Source organism: Heterodontus francisci, chromosome 6 (assembly GCF_036365525.1).
Source record: "Heterodontus francisci isolate sHetFra1 chromosome 6, sHetFra1.hap1, whole genome shotgun sequence".
Taxonomy (NCBI): Eukaryota; Metazoa; Chordata; class Chondrichthyes; order Heterodontiformes; family Heterodontidae; genus Heterodontus; species Heterodontus francisci.
Window position 1 is genome coordinate 35086740 of NC_090376.1, and position 25870 is coordinate 35112609.

At 40.6% G+C, this 25870-nt stretch overlaps 1 protein-coding gene across 3 annotated transcripts in view; it reads left to right on the forward strand.

The window, feature by feature from the left end:
• Window positions 1–22776, forward strand: part of alg5 (ALG5 dolichyl-phosphate beta-glucosyltransferase) — a 46828-nt gene extending 24052 nt beyond the window's left edge. For 2 of the 3 annotated variants that reach the window (XM_068033462.1, XM_068033463.1), the window contains exons 6-10: window positions 3067–3180; window positions 3861–3920; window positions 4802–4953; window positions 16995–17080; window positions 21002–22776. In XM_068033462.1, coding sequence (XP_067889563.1) covers window positions 3067–3180; window positions 3861–3920; window positions 4802–4953; window positions 16995–17080; window positions 21002–21117 — 528 coding nt within the window. In that variant the 3' untranslated portion in view covers window positions 21118–22776. Of the gene's footprint in view, window positions 1–3066; window positions 3181–3860; window positions 3921–4801; window positions 4954–16994; window positions 17081–19945; window positions 20026–21001 lie in introns of those variants that run through there. The other variant, XM_068033464.1, reaches the window with a different exon arrangement.
• The last annotated feature ends 3094 nt before the right edge of the window (window positions 22777–25870 follow it).

A 25870-nucleotide genomic window follows, 5' to 3' on the forward strand; every position in this document is an offset into this window, starting at 1 on the left:
CAATGAAATTCACTCAGCACATCCTATTTATTATAGAGAAGATACATTAAGAATATTTTCAATGAAGACATGAAAAAATCTGTTTTTGTTTATTCTTTCATGGGATTTGGGCACCACTGACACAGCATTTATTGCCCATCCCTAATTGCTCTTGAAAAGGTGGTGGTGAGCTGCCTTCTTGAACCGCTGCATCCATGTGGTTTAGGTACACCCACAGTGCTGTTAGGAAGAGAGTATCAGGATTTTGACCCAACGACACTGAAGGAATGGCGGTATAGTTCCAAGCCAGGATGTTGTGTGGCTTGGACAGGAACTTGCAGGCAATGGTATTCCCATTGCATTTGATGCCCTTGTCCTTCTAGGTGCTAGAGGTCGTGGGTTTGGAAGGTGCTGTCGAAGGAGCCTTGGTGATTTGCTGCAATGCACCTTGGAGATGGTACACACTGCTGCAACTGTGCGTTGGTGGTGGAGGGAATGAATGTTGAGGGTGGTGAATAGGGTGCCAATTAAGCGGGCTGCTCTGTCCTGGATGGTGTTGAGCTACTTGAGTGTTGTTGGAGCTGCACCTGTCCAGGCAAGTGGAGAGTATTCCATCACACTCCTGACTTGTACCTTGTAGATGGTGTACAGCCTTTGGGGACTTGGGAGGTGAGTTACTTGTCGCAGAATTGCCAGCCTCTGACCTGCTCTTGTAGCCACAGTATTTATGTGGCTGGTCTCATTCAGTTTCTGGTCAGTGGTAACCCCCAGGATGTTGATATTGGGGATTCAGCAATGGTACTGACATTGAATTTCAAGGGGCGATGGTTGGATTCTCTCTTGGTGGAGATGGTCATTGCCTGGCACCTGTTGAGGAAGTGACCAGGAGGGTTGATGAGGATAGTGTAGTGGATGCGGTTTGCATGGATTTTAGTAAGGCATTTGACAAGGTCCCGTATGGCAAACTGGTCAGTAAAATGAAAGCCCATGAGATAAGAGGAAGATGGCAGGTTGGATCCAGAATTGGCTCAGTGACAGGAAACAAAGGGTAGTAGTCGACAGATGTTTTCAGTGATGTTTCACAGGGCAGTGTTGGGGCCCATGCTGTTTGTTGTATATATTAATGATTTGGCGTTAACTGTGGGTGGCATGATTGAGAAATTTGCTGATGACACAAAAATTGGCCGTGTAATTAATAGTGAGGAGGAAAGCCGTGGACTCAAGAATGATATCAGTATTGGTTGAGTGGGCGGAAAAGTGGCAAATGGAATTCATTACAGAAAAGTGTGAGGTATTGCATTTGGGGAGGGCAAATAAAGCAAGGGAATATACAATAAACGGGAGGATATTGAGAGGGTTCGTAGAAGTGAGAGACTTTGGAGTGCATGTCCACAGGTGCCTGAAGGTGGCAGGGCAGGTAGATAGAGTGGTGAAGAAGTGGATTGCTTTCCTTTATTGGCCGAGGTATAGAATACAAAAGCAGGAATGTGATGCTGGAACTGTATAGAGTATTGGTTAGGCCACAGCTGGAGTATTGCATGCAGTTCTGGTTACCACATTACAGGAAGGACATAATTGCTCTGGAGAGAGTACAGAGGAGATTTACAAGAATGTTGCCGGGGCTTGAAGGTTGCAGCTATGAGGAAAGATTGGATAGGCCAGGGTGGTTTTCCCTGGAACTGAAGAGGCTGAGGGGTGACTTGATTGAAGTGTACAAAATTGAGGGGCCTAAATAGAGTGGACAGGAAGGACCGGTTTTCCCTGGCGGGGAGGTCAGTTGCCAGGGGGCACAGATTTAAGGTGATTGGTAGAAGGGTTAGAGGGGACATGCGGGGAAACCTTTTCACCCAGAGGGTGGGTGGGTGTCTGGAATTCACTGCCATCAATGGTGGTGGAGGCAGAGACCCTCAATTCTTTTAAAAGGTACCTGGACATGTAGCTGAGGTGCTGTAACTTGCAGGGCTATGGACCAGGTGCTGGAAGGTGGGATGAGTTTGGGCCGATAGTTTATTTGGCTGGCGCAGACACGATGGGCTGAAAGACCTCATGTGCGGTACTTTTTCTATGGTTTTAACCACAACCATCTTCCTTTGTGCTAGGTATGACTCCAACTGGTGGAGAGTTTTCCCCCAATTCCCATTGACTCCAGTTTTGCTAGGGCTCCTTGACGCCATACTCTGTCAAATGCTGCCTTGATGTCAAGGGCAGTCACTCTCACCTCACCTCTTGAGTTCAGCTCTTTTGTCCATGTTTGTAATGAGGTCAGGAGCTGAGTGGCCTCGTGGAACCCAAACTGAGGGTCAGTGAGCTGGTTATTGCTGAGTAAGTGCCGCTTGATAGCACTGTCGATGACACTTTCCATCACTTTGCTGATGATCAAGAGTAGACTGATGTGGTTTTATCCTGTTTTCTGCGGATAGGACACACTTGGGTAAGTTTCTACATTGCCTGGTAGATGCCAGTATTGTAGCAGTACTGGAACAGCTTGGTTAGCTCGCAGCCAGTTCTGGAGCACAAGTCTTCAGTTCTATTGCCGGAATGTTGTCGGGGCCCATAGCCTTTGCAGTGTCCAGTGCTTTCAGCCGTTTCTTGCTATCAATGTGGACTGAATCAAATTGGCTGAAGCCAGGCATCTGTGATGCTGTGGACCTCAGGAGGAGGCAGAGATGGATCATCCACTTGGCAATTCTGGCTGAAGATGGTTGCAAATGCTTCTAACTTGTCTTTTGCACTGATATGCTGGGCTCCCCCATCATTGAGGATGGGGATATTTGTGGAGCCCCCTCCTCCTGTTAGTTTTTTAATTGTCCACCACCATTCACGACTGTGATGTGGCAGGACTGCAGAGCTTAGTTATGATCGGTTGGTTGTGGGATCCCTTAGCTCTATCGCATTTTTTGGTATTTTAGGGTTGCAATAATTATAAAATATTACAGCAGGACCATTATTGTACAGAATTTACAAAATTAACAAAGGCCGACCCCACCTCCATAGGCGCTCGGTGTCCTTGTTCTGGAGCTTACCATTATGTTTTATTGCATCTACACGTTACTGATACAAACTACGACAAATTTTATTTATTTTCAGGGTGTATTGAGTTCCCGAGGAAGATATGTTCTAATGGCTGATGCCGATGGAGCTACTAAGTTTGCTGATATTGAAAAATTAGAAGCTGCTTTGAAAGATCTCCAGCCAGGGCCAGTGAGTATTTCTGTCCAGTGCTTAAATATCTGATCTGTGGAAACTGCTGCAAACTGCATTATCGTAATTAAAAAGGAAAATTCCAGAAATTACTTGGATATGGTCTATATTTTCCTTTCTCTCAATTGTGCATTTAGGTGGCATTAAAATGCAAAATGACTGCTTTGAAATGGCATGTTAAATGCTAAGGGTGTTGGCCATCCCCATTGTCTTCAGAACCTCCCTTTATGCCCGGTGTCCAGAATTCTGAATTCTTTGTGCTTTTTGCACCTAGGCAGGTGTCCAAGAAAAAAATGCTTCTAAAATAATGTGATGCATTGTATAAAGGACTAAAAAAGTAGGAGACTCAAGAAATCAATTGAAAAAGAATGTTTCATGCAGTTATGGAAACAAATGCTGTGGCCAGCATATCAATGAGTTGTTTGGGCCCTTTAATTTTTAGGAAATTTTTATTACCATAATTGATTCCTGCAGATTGTTTAATGAGAAATCTACTTCATCATCATTTATTCTGGATAATTTAATTTGTTTTGATATATTGCATGACTGCTGGGAGATTCATGATACTGATTTATGTAAGCTACTTTGACACTGATATGGCTTGATGACAACATTACTTCTTGGCTTTAATCCTGGTCTGGGAAACTAGCTAATTAAATTTACTTTGCTCTCTCTTTCAGGATAACATGGCCATCTCATGTGGATCTAGAGCTCATTTGGAAAAGGAAACAATAGCCAAAGTAAGTGTAGCTGAATAGCTGTAAATAGATGGATTTGTGCTCTCGGATATAAAAATATAGATTACAACAATTCTCATAAGTGAATTTTAAGAATAAATTTAAGAGTTCCAAGATTTCAGTTGTGTAATAGTTCATTTATGGAACTAAAACTAAACAAACAAAGCCATGTTTTACTTTTCAAACTCTTAAAGATAGCTTCAAAAATTGTACAGTCTACTTTAATTTACAGTTGCTTAATTTGAATTATTTGTTGATTCCAATTCCAAAGAAAACCTGCTGAAAATTCATTGAAATTTTTTGCTTATTTCAAACCTTTCAATTATTGATGAATGTTATGAAGTTCCAGTGGGAGGGCTGTGGGCACCGCTTCCATCCCTGATACTGTTGAAAGAGCTTAACAGTTGTGCCATTCTTGCCAACCATGGGAAATGTGCCAGAATGAGGCAAGTGCACTGATACCAATGTGGAGTAGAAGTCCTAATGTCAGGTTAGTGACTGACTGTTGTTCAAAAAGTAGGTCTAGGTAAATTCCCAGCATTTTTCTTTAAGCATTAAACTTCCAAGAAAAGTGCTGCAATAGTATCATGCTCTCTGCAGGATGGTTGCCCTGGGAGTGCTGTAAATATCATGGGTGTAATTCACCTTTATGCAGAAGACTCTCAAACCCAGGATTTGGTCAATGTCGAGTCAGGCAAGTGGTTGAAAATTCCACTCTGGTGCAATTCCAATGGCGAGGTGAGCCTCTGGGAATTTCAGTACCCATATGTCTACAACGCAGAGGCCTTTTGACCCATCATGTCTATGCCGGCCTAGAGGACACTCAGAGTTTTGGCCAGTTTAGACGCCAGTCACTATTATTTTAATTTTCTTTTCTGTTTCAGCGTTCCTATTTTCGGACCCTACTCATGTACGGTTTCCACTTTTTGGTGTGGTTTCTGTGCGTAAAAGGAATAAAGGATACACAGTGTGGCTTCAAGCTTTTGACTCGAGAAGCAGCTCGACAGACCTTCTCAACTTTGCATGTAGACCGTTGGTATGTTTTTTAAATTGTCTAACAAAATAGTGAATTATACCAAGATACAAAGTTAAAATTACTTTTTGCATGTACAGTCTACTCCTGATTTGTTGAAATTTCTTAAAATCAAATACAAATTAACTTTTAAAAAAATCTGCAATATTGTTTTATTCCACTTTAATTTTATTGCTGGATAATTATTTTTATTGCCAAAAGAATGACTAACACGAGACGAGTGTATATAGAAAAAATAAAATGGTCACCTTATATATAATAAAGTGTTGAATATAATGTGATTTGATTACAGAGCAAAACATGAATAATCTGCTGTCAAACACTTAATTTTGTTTCTTAACTTCATTTACTGTATTGAAAAATGTTTGGGAGCTTTTCACAGCACTTCATAAATTTAACTGAATAAAAATGCCAACAACATTGGCATTGCAAGCCACTTCCAAATAAATTCCTCAAAGTGGAAAAAATCTGTATTAAAATGAAGATGAGTCAAATAATGCTGTGAAAGGGCTTCTGTTCAAGGAAGCTTTTGGATTTACAAGAAAGCAGAAAATTTCTGATATTTCCTTTGTTTAAGGGGGAAAAAATGGATTCTGAAGTGCAGCATTTAAGTCTAGAACCTAGAGTCGAAATACCATTGTTCCAGGGTCCAACACTTAATTGGGCCACCAGAAAATATCAATCTCAAGTGTAATGGGCCTAACTTCAACCTCTTGAATCTTTGGAATAGCTTTCTCACTATTGACTCCTAGAAGCTGGAAGAGCCTGCAGCGCTGAAATTCTGCAGCATGTCGCACTTTAGGCTGCTGTAGTTAAGCTAGAATGTTTTATTTGGTACTTACATTGGGCAATTCTTGGACCTTCTCTGAAGTTGTGGACTGGAATATTCTCAGAATTCTGGTCTTTCTAAACTGAGTATGGTGCCAAAATTCTTTGAAACCTATATTCAAGAGTTAACAATGAGCAGTCATTCTTGAGAATGGTGGATATCTCATGTGACAATTAAACCTTTAGGTAACCTCATTACCAAGCAATATTGCTAGATGAGTTGTGGAATTATCTTTTGTCTTGATTGTCTTCACCTGTAAAATGCTCCCCTATTCGAGCTATGTCTATCTAATGTTCATGTTGGAAAATGTCTCTATATTTATCTGAAAGGAAGTCATGTGAATTATCTTGATGTCTGTACTGATCACTGCTGTCTGACTTGCTTTCAAAGTTGATATTTTTTGGCACGTTGTTTCTTCAACTAACTCATCAAATTATATTTGGCTTGTCCCATTTTTTGGCAGTACAGTGGTATAATCGCAGGGTACATAGTGGAAAAAAAGAATGATACAAAGTTATCACTGCCTTCTGTGAAACTGGTTATCCTTTATTAATCATCCCATTTCTCCAACATTAAGTATTACTGTTTTTAATTTTGACAAAAACTTTTCTGTTGTGTAGTTTGCATTGATATATGAAAAAGGACAAAGCATTGGTAAGTGAGCAGGGCTCTTATTTAGTTAGCACTAGAGGGAGATAACTTTGAGAGCATACAACTTCAAAGAGAGCACTGTATACTAATGTATTAATAAGTTGTGGAATTTCATTGAATCTTAGTATCAAGAACTTGGTATTTGTGCTTCATGTTTCAAGCATTTTCATAAATGTAGGTAATATAGTAAATTGGCTAGAAACTGGGTGGTGTCTCAATTGTGGTAAATTCTATGCATTTATTTTATAAACAGAATCAATTGTTTGCCCACCATAGCAGATGAACTGATATTTGAGAGCAAATTAGCTGTGCTGTTGATGAGTTGGTATTGTCTAGCATTTCCGGTATGTATGGCAGTTGTATGTGTGTCATAATATCGCACAAAAGAATTACATAATGTCGTCTTAAACTGTACTAAAGATGCACGATTAATAGTTCACATGGGATGATAAATATAACTTGTCCAGCAGTACAAGAGAGTTTATTGCAGGCCCAAATTTAGTCGGAAGTACCCAATGTCCATCACCTTGAAAGAAGGGAAGGGCCACTAAAATGAGGAATTAGTGCGCAAAATGTTGGACAGCCTGCTATTGTGCATCATGGAAAGACTGCAGGTAGTTACAGTACATTTAAAATGCATTCATTATATCTGTAGGTGAAGCAAAGACATTAAGGATACAGAAAAGAAACACAAGAATATTTAATTTATTACAGCAGTGAGGCTACGCTAATGAGAGACACTCAGCCTAATTTATGGAGCCTGCCTGCTGCGTTTGGTAAACACTGTGTTGCCCTTTTCTTTCAGTTGTCTTAATTGTACAATTTTTTTGTGGTGTTGTGTTGCTTTTAACAATACTACCCTCTGTTCCCTTGGACTAGAGGGGGAAAAAATCATTTACATTTCCTGTTGTTGGTTGTCACAGAAAATCAAAGTGTGCAGGTTGGGTGAGGGCAGGATCAGGCTTGGCTGTAATGCATCATACAGTTGAATAGTTTGCTGGCTTTAACTGTCTGGGCCCACATGTGAAGAAGGATCACTTGAGCAAAGTACCAGAGGGTGTCTGATGCCAGTGGGACTTTACTGCCACAAGAATTAACACCTGTGTGAGAAAGGAAAATAGTTTTTTATAAAATAAAGTATACTTTTAAATATTGTCTGTTGCCTTGTGCTCATCATATTTATCTTTTAGTCAAACTATCCCCACCTAAGCTGTATAAACATAAATAAATGCAGCATATCAGTGTTGCTAAGGGACAGATTCATAAAAATCATGGCCCACCTTGCGTCTGCTTATTTTTTTCTTGTAAACAATTCCAGGATTCTATTTATTGTAATATATATAATGTAAAGCTATAATGTACTGCGCTTTCAGGTGGGTTATTGTCAGCTCAAAAACAATTCTGCCTTAGAAAAAAGTAATTGTAAGCTGAGACTTTTTTTACCCACTCCAGCTTGTTTATTTCAAAGATTCTTGTATAATGAAAACCTTTCAAGTCTTTGACATTTAATTAGTGTGATTTTATTTTTACTGTATCTCATAAATCAAAAAAAATGCTGGAGTAGCCTTTTCAAAATGTTATGTTTGTATTTCTGTGCTGCGTTTAAGTGAAACTGTTGAGTATTCCAACCTAATTCTGTGGTTGAGCAGTATAACAGTTTGAAAGTTCATAAATTTATAGGTGAAAACCCTGCCATTGTTATTTCAGTTTTCATGTTTTATTCTAAATTACTTAAATAGAGAAGCTGCAGATATTTGCATAACCTTGTCACAATTATGAATGTAACCATTATGGGCCATGAGATCTTGTTATATATAATACGGTTTACAAATAACAAGACAACATTCTGAAAGTATGTAGTGTTCAAGTAGTGTAGTTATGTTACTGGACTAGTGATCCAGGGGCTTGAACTAATAATGTTGAGAATGAGAGTTCAGATCTCACCATAGCTGTTTGGGAATGTGTGTTCAGTTCTGAAAATAACAAAGCTGGTATTAGTAAAAGTGATCGTGAAGCAGTCGCATTGTTGTAAAGATCCTAATGTCCTTGAGAGAAGCAAACCTGTTATCCTTACCCATCCTTATACGCGGGTCCAGCCCTATATCTCAGTGGTTGACTGTTAACTGCCCTCTAAAGTGGCCTGGAAAGTCATTCGGTTGTACAAATATACGAATTAGGAGCAGGAGTAGGCCACTCAACCCCTCGGGCCTGCTCCGCCATTCAACAAGATCATGGCTGATCTGATCGTAACCTCAATTCCACATTCCTGCCTACCCTCAATAACCTTTCACCCCCTTGCTTATCAAGAATCTATCTACCTCTGCCTTAAAAATATTCCAAGACTCCTCTTCCACTGCCTTTTGAGAAAGGGAGTTCCAAAGACTCATGATCCTCGGAGAAAAATTTTTTCCTCATCCCTGTCTTAAATGGGCAATCCCTTATTTTTAAACGGTGATCCCTAGTTCAAGAGAGAGCAGGGGTGGGGGAAGCGTGGAGAGAGCAGCCGAAGACCTTGGTGGTGGCGGCGGGTGGGCCCCCCCCCCATAAATGAAAGTTGCTGTTGTGTAGTTTTTCTTGGTTCTTTATACTTGTCCTCACGTTAAAAAATAATCTAATCTGTAAATTGTAAATGTCTGTAAGTTTCAAATTTGATCTAATTGGAATCCAATCTTTATTGCACTTCCTTTCTTTGTACCAGAATATATTTAGAGATACAGCACTGAAACAGGCCCTTCAGCTCACTGAGTCTGTGCCATCCATCATCCACCCATTTATACTAATCCTACATTAATCCCATTACCCTCTCACATCCCTACGTTCCCTCAATTCCCCTACCACCTACCTAAACTAGGGGCAATTTATAATGGCCAATTTACCTATCAACCTGCAAGTCTTTGGCTGTGGGAGGAAACCGGAGCACCCGGCGAAAACCCACACGGTCACAGGGAGAACTTGCAAACTCCGCACAGGCAGTACCCAGAATCGAACCCGGGTCGCTGGAGCTGTGAGGCTGTGGTGCTAACCACTGCGCCACTCAATATATATTTGATTTGTTCCCTTTTCTTCTCCGGTTAGCTGTTTCCCATTGCTGTTCTACAGTCCTGTTTGTCCATTCCTCCTTTAATTTGATATGGGCAAGCTCACATTTTAACTTGCATTGACATTTAGTATCAAATTGTCTCAGTTGGTAGCATTCTCATCCAAGCCACTCCAGGACTTGAGCAGGTAAGAGAATGGTGCATTGTTGGCGCTGCCGTTGTTTGAATATAAAGAATTTCTCAACTAACATCATCATTGCAGTTTGTGGGCTCTGTATATCAACTAGATACAAGTGCAATAATTTACTCTGAATTTGAGATTACAAAGTATTTACAGCACAGTAAAAGGCCATTCAAGCCAACAGGACTATGTCAGTGTTTATGCTTCACTGAAGCCTTCTGCTACCCCTCTTCGTGTAACACCATATCCTTCTATCCTTTCTCCCTCGTGTTTATCTAGGTTCCCCTTTAATGCATCTACGCTATTCACCTCAATTACTCCCCATGGTAATGAGTTTCATATTCTAACCACTCCCAGGGTAAAGAAGTTACTCCTGAATTCCCAAATGGATTTTTGGCCCCTAGTTCTGGTCATATCTGCAAATGGAAACATCTCTATCAGTTTGATACCTCTGCAAGATGTTACTGACAAACAGAGTGTTGTATAAGTGCAAGACTTTTGCTTTCTTTATTGTACTTTTGAGCCAAATAAAATGGACCCTATTTTTAAAATAATCAATTTAAATTCTTGTCACCAAAGCTTACCATTTTGCACTGTGCGTGTTAGAAAGACCTGGTGACAATCTCAAAATTTAGAAAAATATATTACAAAGTGCCACAGAACAAAACATCCAAGAAAGCCTAATTGCATTCCTCATAATTTCTTGGATGTAACTGCATTTTATAAATGTTGCATGGTGAGATAATAGATTACCAATAAATTAATATACTGCCAACACAAATACAATGACCATTTGTCTCACATTCTGGGGCCTGCACTGTTGCTTGCCAGTTTCTTCTCAAGTCTAAGCTCTGAAAATGGTGGCAACAGTGTGGCAGTGTATCAGAGGGAGAGTTACTTACAAAGCAAAGGATACCACAAACTGAGAGCAGAGATTGTGCAAAACCTCATTATTCTATTATTGAAAGCAGGAATAAAGTGTCATGCACAGTTTTAATCATGTCATGCCAACTCAGAATGGATACTCTACACTACTGGCACTGGCCGACTTACTATGTTCAACCTTGTTAAATATGGCTCAACATAAGTAACTTTGTATAGTATTTAAGATGCTCACTTTTTACAAGTATGTCAGTTATCATAGAGTGATACAGCACTGAAACAGGCCCTTCGGCCCACCGAGTCTGTGCCGACCATCAACCACCCATTTATACTAATCCTACATTAATCCCATATTCCCTACACATCCCCTCCGACATTAATCCCATAACCCCTACTATTCTCCTACCACCTACCTACACTAGGGACAATTTACAATGGCCAATTTATCTATCAACCTGCAAGTCTTTGCCGGTGGGAGAAAACCGGAGCACCCAGCGGAAACCCACGCGGTCACAGGGAGAACTTGCAAACTCCACACAGGCAGTACCCAGAACCGAACCCGGGACACTGAAGCTGTGAGGCTGCGGTGCTAACCACTGCGCCACTGTGCTGCCCTAAAGTTCTTTAATCTAACAATTTGAAGTGTAACAAATACAGATTTTGCTGCAGCAGGGCATCATACAATGACTGTTGTTAGTTAGACTTGCTCCTGCACCCTTCAGCCCAAAAAAACTTTGCTGATAAAGTTACTGAAAGTGTGAGCTGATATTGACTCAAGTGTGGGAAACAGGTCATCTAGGATCTGAGTGGACAGGGCAGCCAACAGAGTACCTCCATAACCAATGAGATTTAAGGATTGGGAAATAAGCAGCAAAGACTGAGAAGGGGAGTTAACTAAATTGGGTGAAATCAAGGTCAGATCAGGCATAGAAAGAGAAATAACAGGGAAAGACTGGACTCCAAGAAAGAGCGAGAAAAGACAGTAAGGAAAAGTAGGAATTAGTTTTTACATTTTTAAAATCCTCCTGAAAAACTCAAGACGTGAAATGAAACTCCGTACTTGTAATTGTTAATATTCAGTACCAGACAGGGTTGATTGACAGTCATCTACACTCATCATGTCGTTCAAAGGATGCGTATGCTTGTAATGACTGGACCGGTCTTTCCGTGGCGGGTTTAATGGGCAATTCATGGGAAAATAAAGCAAGTTCCTAACAAAAGCGGGGAGGCTAAGTATGAGATGCCATTTTTGCAAAGCTCACCGGGCAGAGATGCAACTCAGACAGAAACATTTGGAGTTCCACGTTTAATCTTGCATCTGCTCCTTGCCTGAACTTGCTGTATTATTTGTCCAGAAATTATGGCAAGTGCTATTGGCCTTTTGGTTATTTTGACCGCAGATTCTGGCCCATTGCTCTTCGCTAAGTCACCATTTGGGACTTTCCTGTGCAGAAAAAAAACAGTTCAGTTACATATTTTGAATTTTGTGGGAGAATCTAGAACTAGGGGTCACTATTTAAAAATAAGGGGTCTCCCATTTAAGACAGAGATGAGAAATCTTTTCTCTGAGGGTCATGAGCCTTTGGAACTCTGCTTCCACTGCCTTTTGAGGAAGGGTCTTTAAAAATTTTTAAGGTAGAGGTAGATAGATTCTTCATAAGCAAGGGATGAAAGGTTATCGGGGGTAGGTGGGAATGTGGAGTTGAGGTTACAATCCGATCAGCCATGATCTTATTGAATGGTGGAGTGGGCTCAAGGGGCTGAGTGGCCTACTCTGCTCCTAATTCGTATGTTCATATGTAATCTCAGACTGTTATCAGGAAGAGGAATGGAATCGGTAGCTAGGGAATGGAATTTGGAGCAAGGACCGAAAACAATGGCTTCAGTGGTGCAGTGGTTAGCACCGCAGCTTCACAGCTCCAGCGACCCGGGTTCAATTCTGGGTACTGCCTGTGTGGAGTTTGCAAGTTCTCCCTGTGTCTGTGTGGGTTTCCTCCGGGTGCTCCAGTTTCCTCCCACAGCCAAAAGACTTGCAGGTTGATAGGTAAATAGGCAATTATAAATTGCCCCTAGTATAGGTAGGTGGTAGGGAAATATAGGGACAGGTGGGGATGTGGTAGGAATATGGAATTAGTGTAGGATTAGTATAAATGGGTGGTTGATGGTCGGCACAGACTCGGTGGGCCGAAGGGCCTGTTTTAGTGCTGTATCTCTAAACATCTAAACTAAACTAATATTTAATTGGAGGAAATTTCTTCTTATCCGGTACTGGATGTCATTTAAGCAGTCTGATAGTTTAACAGTAGAGGAGTTGAGAGAAGTGGTGGTAGGGTAAAGCTGAGTGATGTCAGCATGCATGTAAAAATTAATGCTCTGCTTTCGGATAATGTCGCCAAGGGACAACATGTAGTGAGAAATAGGAGGGGCCAAATGATAGATCATTGGAGGGCACCAAAGGTAATGCTGTGGGAGAAGGAAGAGAAGCCATTGCAAGTGAATCTATGGCTAAGATTGGATATATAAGAATGGAACCAGGTGAGAGCAGTCCCACCCCGCTGGACGACAGTGGAGAGGCATTGGAGGAGGATGGTGTGGTCAGCCGTGTCAAAGGCTGCAGACAGGTCGAGAAGGAGGAGGAGGGAAAGTTTTCCTTGGTCGCTGTCAGATAGGATGTAATTTTTACTTTGATAAGAGCTATTTCGGTATTGTGGCAGTGTGGAAACCCGATGGGAGGGATTCAAATATGGTGTTCTGGGAAAGATGGGAACAGACTTCCTTTAGAGATCAGCAGAATCTGCTGTTCCCTTCATGGAGCACTTTTTTAATTAAAATCTCCACTAAAATCTTCAGATGGCACAAACTTGCTAATAGATAAAGAGTCCATCTTGCACTGATGGTCAGAACCCTTCAGAGCCTATTTAATGATTCGTGGATGGTGCAAGCAACGTCCATTGCAAAGATCTCCCAGAGGGAAGTGAAGTCTGAGCTGTATGAACCACCAACCCATGAAGAGATCACTACCACTACAGCACAACTAAAATCACACAAAGCCCCTAGAATAGATGGGATTCCAGCCAATATCTTTTAACAGCAAGGAGAACCTTTAAAATGCAGTAAAAACAAGAAATGCTGGAATCTCAGCAGGTCTGGCAGCATCTGTGGAAAGAGAAGCAGAGTTAACGTTTCAGGTCAGTTACTTATAGCCTTTTACATTTATAATATTTGCCAGTTCTGAAAAAGGGTCACTGACCTGAAACGTTAACTCTGCTTCTCTCTCCACAGATACTGCCAGACCTGCTGAGTGTCTCCAGCATTTCTTGTTTTTATTGTAGAGAATAAAACATGGGCCTGTACACTACTTTTGTAGATCTCACCAAGGCATTTGATAGAGGCAACCGGGATGGAATTTGGAAGATACTATCTAAATTGGGCTGTACCCCACGGTTCCTCATCATTCTCCAACTGCATGAGAGCCAAAAAGGCCGGGTCAAGCAGAATGGAGCCATCTCAAACAGCCTCCTTATCTCCAATGGTGTTGAGCAAGGGTGTGTTCAGGCACTGGCCTTTTTTTCTCTCTCTTTTCTTCAGTATGATGCTTCAAGAGGCAACGGCTGGCTTGACAGAATACATCGGCATCAACTTCCAAACACAGGGCAGTCTCTTCAACCTGCAACGACTACTGGTACATACCAAAACCAGAGAAGAGCTTATGGAACTTCTGTTTACTGATGATTGCACCCTTGTGGCGCACATGGAGGGAACAATGCAGATAACAATCTGCCTTCCTGGTTTTGCTGCCAAAGTGGATAACATCACATTTATCCACATTATACTGCATCTGCCATGTATTAGCCCACTCACTCAACTTGTCCAAATCACCCTGAAGCCTCTCTGCATCCTCCTCACAATTCACCCTCCCACCCAGTTTTGTGTCATCTGCAAATTTGGAGATATTGCATTTAGTTCCCTCATCTAAATCATTAATGTATATTGTGAATAGCTGGGGTCGTAGCACTGATCCCTACGGTCACTGCCTGCCATTCGGAAAAAGACCCATTTATCCCTACTCTTTGTTTCCTGTCCACCAACCAATTTTCTATCCATCACAATACGCTACCCCCAATCCCATGCGCTTTAATTTTACATGCTAATCTCTTATGTGGGACTTTGTCAAAAGCCTTCTGAAAGTCCAAATAAACCACATCCACTGGCTCCCCCTCATCAACGCTACTAGTTACATCCTGGAAGATTTCTAGTAGATTTGTCATGCATGATTTCCCTTTCATTAATCCATGCTGACTCTGCCCGATTCTACCACTGTTCTCTAAGTGCTCTGCTATAAAATCTTTGATAATGGACTCTAGAATTTTCCGCACTACCAACGTCAGGCTGACTGGTCTATAATTCCCTGCTTTCTCTCTATCTCCTTTTTTAAATAGTGGGGTTACATTAGCTACCCTCCAATCTGTAGGAATTGTTCCAGAGTCTATAGAATCTTGAAAGATGACCACCAATGCTTCCACTATTTCTAGGGCCACTTCCTTAAGTACTCTGGGATGCATACCATCAGGCCCTGGGGGATTTATTGGCCTTCAATCTCATCAATTTCCCCAACATCATTTCTCTACTAATACTGATTTCTTTCAGTTCCTCTCTCTCACTAAGCCCTGTGTTCCCCAACATTTCTGGTATGATATTTGTGTCCTCTTTTGTGAAGACAGAACCAAAGTATGCATTTAGTTGGTCAGCCATTTCTTTGCTCCCATAATAAATTCCCCTGTTTCTGACTGTAACGGACCTACATATTCACCAATCTTTTTCTCTTCACATACCTATAGAAACTTTTACAGTCAGTTTTCATGTTCCCCGCAGGCTTGCTCTCGTACTCTATTTTCCCCCTTCTTAATCAATCCCTTTGCTGAATTCTAAACTGCTCCCAATCCTCAGGTCTGTTGTTTTTCCTGACAAATTTATATGCCTCTTCCTTGGATCTAATGCTATCTCTAATTTCCCTTGTAAGCCAGCGCCTGAAGAAAGGCACAGACAACGAAAGGAGGCTGCTTATACCAGAACCCCTCCAAACCAGGAATTCTCATGCCCCAACTGCTCAAGAGCCTACTGGTCAAGAATTGGCCTCTTGAGTCACCAATGATCATGCCAACGACCAGAGACAGGCCTTCCCATTATCTTCGCCTGTGAAAAATTTGCCATCATTATCATTTATCATGCTCATCACTAGTTTTAGAGATCAGAATCTGTTCCTTTCATGGAGCATTGTTTTTTTATTAAGCCTGCGAAATGACTGCCCCACTCCCTCCTTCCAGTGAAACAACATACTTTCAGTCTGATCAAGTACAGCAGAGTAACTTCCTTTGTGGGAGAGAAAGACTGAAGAAGGTCAGCCAGGGTTGCTTTCATTGGTTTTCCTTACAGGTCCATTCTTGACTAGTATGAGCAGACTTGGGAACATTTTACCAGGCTTCCACCTTAAAAGGGTAGGTAGTGGGTGAAGAATGAAGGAAAAAATACATTTTGAAAATATTGTTTTGTCTCATTTTAAATATTGTTACGACCAGGTGCGAAAGGTGTCTAGGGTCTGTTAGTATCCTCACCTAGTCTTATTGTAACAGGGTTTAATTTTAAACAGTGTTTTGACCTCTCCCTTTGTGAATCCTTGTTCACAACTTTCCAATTATAAGGCAAAGAAATGAGCACAAACAGGCTTTCTGTGGTTTAAAGAAGAAAGATGAAATTGATTAAACCTTAAACTTAAACTGTAATGCGGTTAACGCCGACGGATATATGACGTGCCCACGCTAGCATGCACACGCAATACACACATGCAAAGAGGGACAGAAAAGAGCAGAAGAAAAGATGAGTAGAACAGTTTGAGGCAATATCTTGTTACTGTTCCTCAAACTCGCTGTAGTCCTTGATTGAAGTTATGGTCTTGCATTTTGTTGGGGCCCAGTATTCGACTTAAACCTTGTTTACATAGGAGACTGTTCTCTCTTTGAGTTTACGTGTCTTCACAAGATTCAGTTCCGTGGGAAAGAGATGGAGGCAGGCAGGCAGGAGAGGAGAGGCTCTCAGTCCATGAACACATGGCGTTCTGAGTTCAAAATCTGTTTTTCCAGTTTAAAATTCCCCCAGTTGGCCAGCAGGTGGTCAGGTAACCAACTGGTTTGACCAGGTGTCTTTCTGTGTATTGGGGGCGGGAACTGGCTCCCTTTGTTTCCACATTGTCTGGTACTATGCAAATATCTTTCCAGTCAGGAACTTGCAATTTTTAAGTTTTAATGTTCATGTGGCGTAATAATGTGTGCCTCAGTCTTGGCAGGTGGGGGGTTTGCCTGACTATATCTTTCCCTTTTGTGTATACTATGAACATGTGACTTACTTTAAATTCTTAAGCAGTGAATGTAAAATTTTTGCACAACCTTACATTTTGATTGCATTTTAGGGCTTTTGATGTGGAACTCCTCTACATAGCCCAGTGTTTAAAGATTCCAATTGCAGAAGTTGCTGTACAATGGACAGAGATAGATGGTAAGTTATTTACATGGCCAGAAAAGCAGAGGCTAATCAGTGAGGAAGTGGGGTCCCTACTAATAAGTTGTGGGGCTATTGATCTATCTTAATTGTAGAATAGAATCACAGAATGGATGCAGCACAGAAGGAGGCCTTTCGGCCCATCGTGTCCGTGACAGCTCTCTGCAATATTGTGTTTTGTAATATTCACACTAATTTAGAAAGAAACTGCTATCTGTATATTCCTGTTCTCAGTTGTTCCATCTGGGAATGATGTCAAGCTGAAAGTAAAATCTAAAGCTGTTTGCCCAGCTCTCCTAACATTGAGCTTAAACTTGCATTAACCAGCATGTAGGAGAAAAAGACTTGTTTTCCTCAGGTGAGGCATGTTGTAATGGACAGAGAGGGAGAACTACACAGATACACAGTGTGGCGCAATGGTTAGCACCGCAGCCTCACAGCTCCAGCGACCCGGATTCGATTCTGGGTACTGCCTGTGTGGAGTTTGCAAGTTCTCTGTGACCGCGTGGGTTTTCGCCGGGTGCTCTGGTTTGCTCCCACAGCCAAAGACTTGCAGGTTGATAGGTAAATTGGCCATTGTAAATTGCCCCTAGTGTAGGTAGGTGGTAGGAGAATTGAGGGAAGGTGGGGATGTGGTAGGAATATGGGATTAGTGTAGAATTAGTATAAATGGGTGGTTGATGGTCGGCACAGACTCGGTGGGCCGAAGGGCCTGTTTCAGCGCTGTATCTCTAAATAAAAAAATAAATAAAAGATATAGCACTCTTTTTTTATTTTTAAAAAACAGTTTGCCTCAGATCATTCCTATAGGTGAGCCTTTGACCCCTACAACAAAGTGTGACTTTGTCTGCTCATGCCCAAGTAAAATGTAATGAGCCCAATGGTTAAACACAAAAGCCTCATTGTTGTATTTTAGCTATTAGTTTTTTGCATTTTGATCTCTGGATGTGAGCAAGACTGGCAAAGCTGCATTTTTTGCCCATTTCACTTTGGCCTAAAAAGGTGGTAGTGGGTCTTCTCTTTGTATCACTGTGCTGATGGTGCTCCAACAATGGCATTGGGTGGAGAAGTCCAGTTACGATGAAGGAATGTGTTAAAATTTGGGGTATCGGAGTCAATTAACCCTTTATCTCCTATTCCCAAATTTTTAAATGATTTGACGTGATACCCTTATTGGTAACAGTATTTTATTCCGTATAAGTAAGATTTAACACACACTAATATCAGTAATATATGAGCAGTAATATCAAAGCGCAGCAGCATTACTTTTATGCTCTGGGTAGAAGTGTGATGTCCACATAATCACTCCCTGATTGTGCCAGTCAATGTGGCACATACACATATGGTCCCCCTGCCAGCCCCATTCTTCTGTGATGGTCTGTCTATGGGATGGTCTCAAACCTCCTGTGGACGAATATCTCTTTCTCCCTGCCCAGGTGATCCCTTTTTTCTCCCCACAGTAAAGACACCAGTCATTATCTGACTATTATTTGAACTGCCCGATTTACAAAAGATGTCATTGAACCATCTGCCCAGCCAAGCCAGCTCAAACTCTCAAGATCTCTGGCTTCCAACGCTCAGACTCCTATCAGTTCATAAACATTCCAATGCTAGTGCCTGGCCAAAGCAAGGAAAATGTAGAGTCCTTCGTACTCGGCTATTCTGTCTAAGGTGTTTATCTTTTAACTCCCAAAAAAAGCTGTCTGTTTTCACACACTACTAGATTTCTGCTAAGGTTTACCTTTTGACGATTTGGTTCCTTTTACACCTTTCAAGTCAAAAAAAACATTTGGTCAATAAAGGCCTAAACCACAATTCCCTATCAAACCACCTCTCAGCTGCTTATACCCAGGGTGCACCACAAGCAGCAATAAAATAGTTCAGTGTAAGATTCAGTATATCATTGAAATTAATGTACAACCTGTCATAGTATTTGTTAGTTTTCATTAATAAACAAGAAAACCTGATGTAGGGATTTCCCAGGATTCTTACAAATGGTATATGTCCAAATCAGGACGTTGTGTAATTTGGAAAGATGCTTAAAAGTAATGGTGTTCCCACAGCCTTGCTGTTCTTAGTCTTTTAGATGGTTGAAATCATGGGCCTGGAAGGTACTATCAATGTACACCCTTACATGATCATCCTGGCAGCAGAAAATAGGCTATGGTATAGGCTTCAAACTGGAGCAGGAATATATTAAACAATAAATGGATAATGGAACAATAGCAATGGTCCACTGTAGATTTATAGTAGTTATAAGCTTAACTGCTTGGAGGGGGGGAAAGAAATAATCAGCAACGACTACAAATAAAAAAAGCTACGCAAAACTGCAATATAAATGGACCAGACGCGCATGGTCTCTGAATATTACTCTTGACTTGTGGGTTTGTAGTTGACCATCCATGGCTTTCTTAACTATTTTCCTACATTACAACAGTGACTACACTTCAAAAGTACTTCATTGGTTGGGACATCCTGTGGCCATGAAAGTCATTATATAAATGCATTTTTCTTTTTATTGCTTTCTGATAGCTTCAAGTGGACTACCCAATTTGAACAAAGTTGAGTAAAATGTCTGAAAAGGATTGCTGGGACAAAATACATTTTAAAATGTGTCTTAGGTTTCCAATCAAAAGTATATACAAATAAAACCTTCAAGGAAGAATACTGAGGCTTTAGCAGGGTACAACATAGATTCACTAGGTTTTTGCCTGGTATGAGGACTTACAAATATGAAGAAAGACTTGAAAAATTGGATCTTTGTTAGTTAGGATAACACAAATATTCTGTGTATGGCACTCGGACAGAACGATTATGGGACCACCTTTTTAATTTGTGCCCGAAATTGGTTCTGTGTTTCAGTTGTTTGAGAGAATAATGGTGCTGGCATTGTACCCGGCACCACCTGGCTATGCATGGAAAAAATACCATTTCATAAAGAACTCTGAATACGTACATGTGTATAATAATTACCAGTGAGTTGCCATGGTAAGTTAATACACAGGACATCACTGACCCAGCGATATCCTATCAGAACGTTACAACCCAGTTATTTTATTATTCCTAAGAAACAGTTGTAAAAAGGAAAGCCTTTTTCCCCAGTTAACTGGTTTTTGAATGTATGTGTGTGGATGAGAGATAGGAAGAATAAGGAGTCAAAACATCTTTTGATATAAAGATTTATCTCAATATTGTTTAAGACTTAGTTTATTAATAAATAGCTAATTTGAGAGGCTAAAATATATTTGCGCCTATATGTAACCACTTATCTTCAAGAACACACAACCCTTTAATTTGAACCTACTGGTCTTAGCTTTTCCCATTAGCCTTGCTCCTTGCTGAAGACCAAGGCTGCAGAGATAGTTATAAATAATTATTCAAAAGAACTGATGACAGAAACTTGAGGACATTCAGTTCAATGCACTGCTTATGCTCCAGCAATGTGGCACCAAAGCTTCAATTGCTTCAGTAGTGGAAAATCTTCAAATTTCTGGTCTTAATCAAATTGACCACAAGGCGATCTGCCGTGAGAAATTAAACATCGTGCTGGTACAATGGTTGTGCTTTTCAAACGTTGATGGTATAAATCAAGTTTATCTTTTATTTAAGCCATTCCACACATGACCTGGGAATGCTTTGTTTTCAAATGGGGACAACAGAAATTAATTTTTTGGAATCTTCAGAATAGTGAATTACAATTTTTTAAAGATATAGAGCAACGCTATTATTTTGTGTAAATGAAGCATTTTGAGAGCAAAGCTATGACTTCTCATAACCAGAACCCCTTTCTTATGGTTTTACCATCATGTGTTCTAAAATTTCTGAGATTTTTTTGTAAACCAACAACATATTTTTGAAAGCCTAATACAGAATTAATGTGATTTTCTATAATTTTATATTGTCTGCTTTGTATTATAGGATCTAAACTAGTTCCCTTCTGGAGTTGGTTACAGATGGGTAAAGATCTTCTCTTCATTCGATTACGTTACCTTACTGGTGCCTGGAATCTGGAAATGCCCAAAAAAGTCAACTAAGTTATTGTAACTGTTTGAGAAGGTGGAAGGATATATCAAATTACTGGAACATAATCAAGGGACATGGTGGCATAAAATGTTTTGCTGTAGATGGCAAAACATTTGTTCATTCTGCATTCATATTGGAGTCCTTTCTTTGCTTTGTAACTTGCATGCTGGTGAATAAAGTGTAAACTTTCTATATAGGTTGTACCCTTGGTTAAATCAAAGATAAAATGTCATGTGACCAAATAGAGACACCAAAGGGATTTATGTTTAACAGTAATGGTTTACTGCTGTCTTCTATATCACTGTTACAAGAAGGTGTCTTAGTTTGCCTCATACAGTAAGCAGCATTAAATTGAGTTGTATGTTTTATGCTGTGTATGGAGACGCCTTAAAATGGTACTTTCTTTAGTCTTGTATAATTCAATTGCCAAACTCAAGGAAATTCCAGTACCTCATTGGATGGAGCATAGGCAAATGATAAAGTCGTACTTATGTTTCTCGTCTTTCTTTCATCCTTTTCTTTTGTATATGGAATCTTCGGTTTGATCATTATTAATTCTGGAGCAGTTTTAGATTCCTAAGCATCATTTTTATTGGCTGCGATTGAAAGCCAATATAGTGGGACCTGTATTAAAAGAGGAGGGTTATTGCAGTGGCTGATTCATGTAAATTAAGCTAAATTTTAAGATATTTATTTGAAAAACTGGATTTTATCTTTTTTAAACCTGAAATAGTTTTTATTCACAGTACTTTAATTTAAAAAAAAATTGTAATGGTTAAATTTGGAATATCTATCTTTGTACTTTAAACAACTGCATATAGATTTAAAGTTCCTAACCTTGGTACCTGCAGTCATGGAACTGCAACTTATGAAGTAGACACAAGGACTCATTTCAGAATGAACATGTGACCATTTACTGGCTGAGACAATTTACTTTCAAAGCACTTGTATCATTCAGTATCTGAGACAGTATCTTGTTATGAAAGTGCTTCTGTTTTGTTAAAAAAAAATTTTGAATAATTCATAGTCAAACTGAATAAATGTTGGGCAAGTTTTCTTTTCAAGGGAGTCATCAGGAAAGCACTGAAAGATTTGGTTTCGCAACAATGTTTGCTGGTTGTTACAGGACTCAAGTTAAAAATAGAACAGAAACTCTGGTAACTGGGGAATGATGTGAGCAGAGAAGCAACAGTCGCACTCCTTGATAGGACAAGCCTGGGAGCAGCAGAGTGCACCTGAGAGCAGCAAACTCACAAGCTGAATGTTTAAAGAGTCAAGCCTGCAGAAGGAGAAGGGAATTCAAAAGGAAGGAGATAAGACCACAACCCAGCTCAAAAAAGACCTTGAGAAGTCCATTGTATCAACTCATCTCTCCTCCTGTCTTTGAAGAAAAACCTACTAAATTAATTCTCAACACCGCCTGAAAAGAGCTTTTCTAAAAAATCCCAGTGATCTGTCTAAGTGTACTTGGAGGCTAGACTGTATGGCAGTTTTGGAACACAACAGATCTCATCTGCTGTTTTCTTCAAGAATAAGCAAGTATTCAGCCTAAGTTTTTTTTTGTCTGTAACAGAGCTCTGAACAAAAATCCCTTTTATTTTTCCAGTTAACTGGTGTATATGTGTGTGAGTGTGAGGGACTAAGGTAAAAAGTGAACTTTAAAATTTCAATCGGTGTATTCATGCTTTACTTCATTACTGGTTTGTGTGTTTGTGTGCGTGTGTGTGCCCGTTAGTCCATCCGTTTCCCCCCCCCCCCCCCCCCCCACAGGTCATAACATAACAAAAGGATGTAGATGCTTTGGAGAGGGTGCAGAGGAGATTCACCAGGATGTTGCCTGGTATGGAGGGCGCTAGCTCTGAAGAGAGGTTGAGTAGATTAGGATTATTTTCATTAGAAAGACGGAGGTTGAGGGGGGACCTGATTGAGGTGTACAAAATCATGAGGGGTATAGACGGGGTGGATAGCAAGAAGCTTTTTCCCAGAGTGGGGGATTCAATTACTAGGGGTCACGAGTTCAAAGTGAGAGGGGAAAAGTTTAGGGGGGATATGCGTGGAAAGTTCTTTACGCAGAGGGTGGTGGGTGCCTGGAATGCATTGCCAGCATGGAGGTGGTAGACGCGGGCATGATAGCGTCTTTTAAGATATACCTAGACAGATACATGAATGGGCAGGAAGCAAAGAGATACAGACCCTTAGAAAATCGGCGACATGTTTAGACAGAGGATCTGGATCGGCGCAGGCTTGGAGGACCGAAAGGCCTGTTCCTGTGCTGTAATCTTTCTTTATCTTTGCTGTTTCCCACCTACCGGAAAATAGCCAAATTAAATACAGCATTTGTCCCCCAGAATAAAGCACACCAAACTAGGTTTCTTTAAAGATCAACAAAATTAGCTATTTATTAATAATTTAAGTCTTAAACAATATTGAGATAAATCTTTATATCAAAAGATGTTTTGACTCCTTATTCTTCCTATCCCTCATCCACACACACATACATTCAAAAACAAGTTAACTGGGGAGAAAGGCCTTCCTCTTTACAACTGTTTCTTAGGAATAATAAAATAACTGGGTTGTAACGTTCTGGTAGGATATCGCTGGGTCAGTGACCAGCAGGATGCCACTTGAAGTCCCTCCAGGCGAGTTTGATGAACAGTCTGTGATGGATAGGCGTTCAAGGAAATTTGTCTGCAGCAGGCGTCACGCAGATCTTTCAGCAAAGGTAACTGGGTACACACTAAATATATGTTGTGACCTGTGGAGAAGTGGAACTAGAGAGAGACGGTGCACTCCTCCTGAGTGGTCGTAACATATAATTGGGGGCTCTGTGTGAGATAACGCATGACGTGCAATTGTAAGTGACTAACAATAACTGTAAAGGGGAAAAGGAAAACACCAGGTTTCTTGTGCATTAGAGTAAAGTTTACACTACCGCAATGAATTTGTCAGTTGCAATGACTTTTCTGAGGAGGTAGGACTTATCCCTGAGTGATTTGAAAAACTTAACCAAGGCTAAACTAAAGGAATTGGCAGCAAAGTTGGAGTTTGAGTTAAAGCCGGGAGCTACGAAAGCAGACGTAATTGAAGTAATGGCACAGCATTTGAAATTGGAAGAAGGAAAAGGCAATCAGAATGATAATTCAATTGAATTAACTAGGATTCAGTTACAAATGAAGTAGCTTGAACAGGAAAGAGAATTGGAAAAGGTAAAACTTGCGCTTGAACAGGAAAAAAATGAAAAAACTTGAACTACAATTTCAAAAGGAAAGAGAAGATAGGCAGGAGAGGGGAAAAAAAGGGGGAGCAAGAAACGGTATTCAAATTAAAAAGCTAGAAATAAAAAAACAGGGTGACCTTGACCTCAGTGAAAATTCTGGTAAGGGAAGAACTGACTCCAGCCCAGGACCCAATGGAGCGCTGTTTAAATTTGTGCAAGCTCTTACAAAGTTTGAGGAAAGGGATGTAGAGACATTTTTCATTTCTTTTGAAAAGATAGATAAAGTGTCCGAAGGAAAGTTGGGCATTGTTTATGCAAAGCAGGTCGATTGGCAGAGCTCATGAAGTTTATGCCATGTTTTCTGAGGAGGCTTCTGCAGGTTGAGGTGGCAGAAAAAGCTATTCTTGCTGCTTATAAATTAGTCCCTTCTCTGAAGTGTATAGGCAGAAATTTCTGTACCTCCGGCAACAGCCTGGGCAAACTTATATAGAATTTGAGAGGATAAAGCAAATTAACTTTGATCATTAGATGTGGGCCCGAAAGGGAGGGGCCACATATGAGACCCTGAGGGGAATAATTCTGGGAGAACTTAAAAATTCACTTCCTCCATTAGTAATTTCTTTCCTGCCTTATAAAATGGGAGACTTGTGGATTCATATTCTCAAAGATCAGAGTCATCTGTGAGCATATTATTACAGTCTTCACTATTTATTTGATATAAACAGGTAGAAAATAGGTTTCAGCATGTTTTGGGGCTCAAATTGGGTGATTCACTTCAAATGCGAGCCAGATGCTGAAGGCTGGAGGGAGAAGAGGTTATCAATAGCCTGTCATTTTAATTTTTCACCTTGCACCCAATCTGACCTTCTGTCCTCTGCCTGCTGCATTGTTCCAATGAAGCTCAATGCAAGCTCTAGGAAGAGCACCTCATTCTTTCAACTGGGCACTTTACAGCCTTCTGGACTCAACACTGAGTTCAGCAATTCTACCCAATTTTGTTTTGTGTTCTATTTTTGCTGTTATTTTTCTCATAATTCCTCTACTTTGCGTTCGGACGCCTGCTATCTTGCCACTTGCACCTCCTCTAGACGCATCTTTTATTTCTTTACTTATCTTGTTACCACCCCCTTTGTCTTTGCAGCATGAAACCTTTTGTCATTAAAGCTCTCCTTCCCTCCAACCTATCACAGACCTTCCCTTTTATTCAAATTCCCACAATCCCACCTTTCACTTGCTCAAAACCTATTACATTCCTAATTTCGCAGTTCTGATGGAAGGTCGCAGACCTGAAATGTTAACTGTGTTTCCCCCTCCACAGATGCTGCCAGACCTGCTGAGTATTTCCAGCATTTTCTGTTTTTATTTCAGATTTCCAGCATCTGCAGTTCACTTCTGACATTATAATGAAGCAACTGAAGATGTTGGACCTAGGACACTACCCTGAGGAGCTTCTGCAGCAATGTCCTGTGGCTGAGATGATTGGTCTCCCAACAACCACAACCATCTTCCTTTATGCTAGGTATGACTCCAACCAGTGGAAAGTTTTC